Source organism: Brassica oleracea, unplaced genomic scaffold, assembly GCF_000695525.1.
Source record: "Brassica oleracea var. oleracea cultivar TO1000 unplaced genomic scaffold, BOL UnpScaffold02212, whole genome shotgun sequence".
NCBI classification, from domain to species: domain Eukaryota; kingdom Viridiplantae; phylum Streptophyta; class Magnoliopsida; order Brassicales; family Brassicaceae; genus Brassica; species Brassica oleracea.
In genome coordinates this window covers 1-1,941 of record NW_013618742.1, presented here as the reverse complement: position 1 = coordinate 1,941, position 1,941 = coordinate 1, and the positions used below count along the sequence as shown (strand labels likewise).

The window sequence follows — 1,941 nt, the reverse complement described above, 5'->3', positions numbered from 1 at the left end:
TTGTTGTGTAGTTTAGTAATTAACAATTGATTTCGAGTTGGAAATACATGATACATCTCAATTTAATTTCTTGGTACTTTAGCATTGCATTATCTGGGTCAATCGCTTCTATCAAATACTTACTGGCTTCTTTGTAATAAAATTTAGAACTCAGGGACTTTGCTAAAAAAAAACTTGTAAAAGTTTCCCGCCTGTGGGGCCGTTGGTGACGTGTCACATCTTCATTAAACACAGTGGCATAGTCGTAAATCGAGCAACCTTAGTACCTCTCTCGTTTTCCTCCTCGCCGGCAAAGTTTCCGTCGTTGTTTCTCTTCACTCTCCCACCACGAAGAATCTAAGGGGGGGCGATGAAGCAAGCAAGCCCCTTCTTCCGTCGCGGAGAGCACTTCTTCGATGACCTCTCCCGCTCCAATTTCTGTTACGAATCGTTCGGATTACATATCCTCCTCGGACGAGGAATACCAAAAGTGCAGTCGAATTCTCAGTCCAGTGACGATCCGCGGAAGGTGATGTTACAGAGGCTGGCTGAGCTTGTCACAGGGCATATGGGTGGGGGGATCTGCGGAAGATTGAGTATTGACAAGGTGGACTGAAAAAAAGAAATGAGTTCAAGGCAGCAGTGAACACTTGTATATGCCCTCTTGGCTCTTGGCCTCTCCAGGCATCGTGCTCTGCTTTTCAAGGCAATTTCTTGAACCCTCTCTTTCTGGATTTAGTGTCTTTTCTTTTAATCCCATTTCCTTTTCCTTGTGTCTGGCTAGTTATGAACTTCTTGACTGATGGACTGATTTTAAATGAAATCATTATGTGAGCGAAAGCCTTTTTGCTGTGAATTTTGTTAGCCCGAGTGGATGGCTCCAGAAGTTTTACGCAATGAGCCTTCAAATGGAAAGTGAGTAGCTTACACCTTCACCTCTACTACAAAAGTTTTACTCTTTACTAAGGAGAACAAAATAAGAGTTTGTGGCTGCTTTTCCGCACTTTCGGGGTGATTCTATTGGAACTAGCAACATTGAGATTGCCTTGGCGAGGAATGAACCCGATGCAAGTAGTAGGAGCAGTTGGTTTCCAGAATCGCAGGCTTGAGATCCCAAAGGAGGGAAGAATCATCTTGGGAATGTTGGCAAACGTAACTCGTGTAAAACACTCAACATAATCTGCAAAGAGGTGACAAATATACTCTTATTTGTGTTTTGTGTTTGGACAGAGATTCGAATCTGTGGCCCTCCTTTGCTCACTGACGGAAGTCCTGAACCAGCTCGTGCTTCCTTCACCACAAGAGTTTCCAACTGTGAATATATGAAAGACGGTTAATCATACTACCATGCTTCATAAGTCTAAGATTTGAGGAATGTAGATGAAATCAATCTCTATATGTTTTGGTGTATTTGTTATAGGAAAAGCCGCCATGCTGTGCTTAATATTATTGGGTTTTTAACTTGGGCTCCTCTGTTTCCCACAATGGACGCTTATCGCTCTGAGGCCAAAGCTTTTCCATCAGTATCATCATTCCAATATACGGTTCGATTATAAAATTTAATAGTATTGTTTGTTTACCACTATTTTTTCTTATCCATATCAACTTGTGTTCCTAATCATAGTGCCTATTTTAACCCATACAGAAAACTGATATCCAGTGGATATTGGTTTGTATTGTTCTTCTAATTTTGGATCATATAAATCACAATTAGTGATTATGGGACGAAAATGATATATTGAGAGACTTGGGGGTAGATAGAGTAAATAGATACTCTCGAAGGAGAGAGTGTACGTGGAGTGCTAGAGAAAGTGAGTGATTAGGGTCCACGAATTGGCGCGAATTCCATGGGGATGAAAGAAGAAACTCACCGAAGTCGAAGGATGAACAACAATGTCACTTTCTCTCTCTCTTATTTTTTTTTGTTTACTCATTCCTACAGTCGCTCCTTCGCTTCTTTTC

General features: G+C 41.3%; 1 protein-coding gene across 3 annotated transcripts; it reads left to right on the top strand.

Annotated features, from left to right (window-relative positions):
• Positions 1 to 258: 258 nt before the first annotated feature.
• LOC106321627 (serine/threonine-protein kinase EDR1-like) lies at positions 259 to 1,933 on the top strand. 3 transcript variants are annotated; one of them, XR_001266114.1, is made up of 4 exons: positions 259 to 894; positions 1,010 to 1,131; positions 1,210 to 1,311; positions 1,400 to 1,933. XR_001266114.1 is itself a non-coding variant. In XM_013759870.1 (4 exons), the coding sequence occupies exons 1-4, from the start codon at positions 636 to 638 to the stop codon at positions 1,303 to 1,305; spliced, it is 327 nt and encodes a 108-aa protein (XP_013615324.1). In that variant the 5' UTR covers positions 259 to 635; the 3' UTR covers positions 1,306 to 1,933. The 3 variants fall into 3 exon arrangements, 1 of the variants encoding a protein (XP_013615324.1); XR_001266113.1 differs by having other exon boundaries at positions 1,010 to 1,140; XM_013759870.1 differs by having other exon boundaries at positions 259 to 685; positions 845 to 894; positions 1,010 to 1,140; positions 1,210 to 1,933.
• Positions 1,934 to 1,941: the final 8 nt, after the last annotated feature.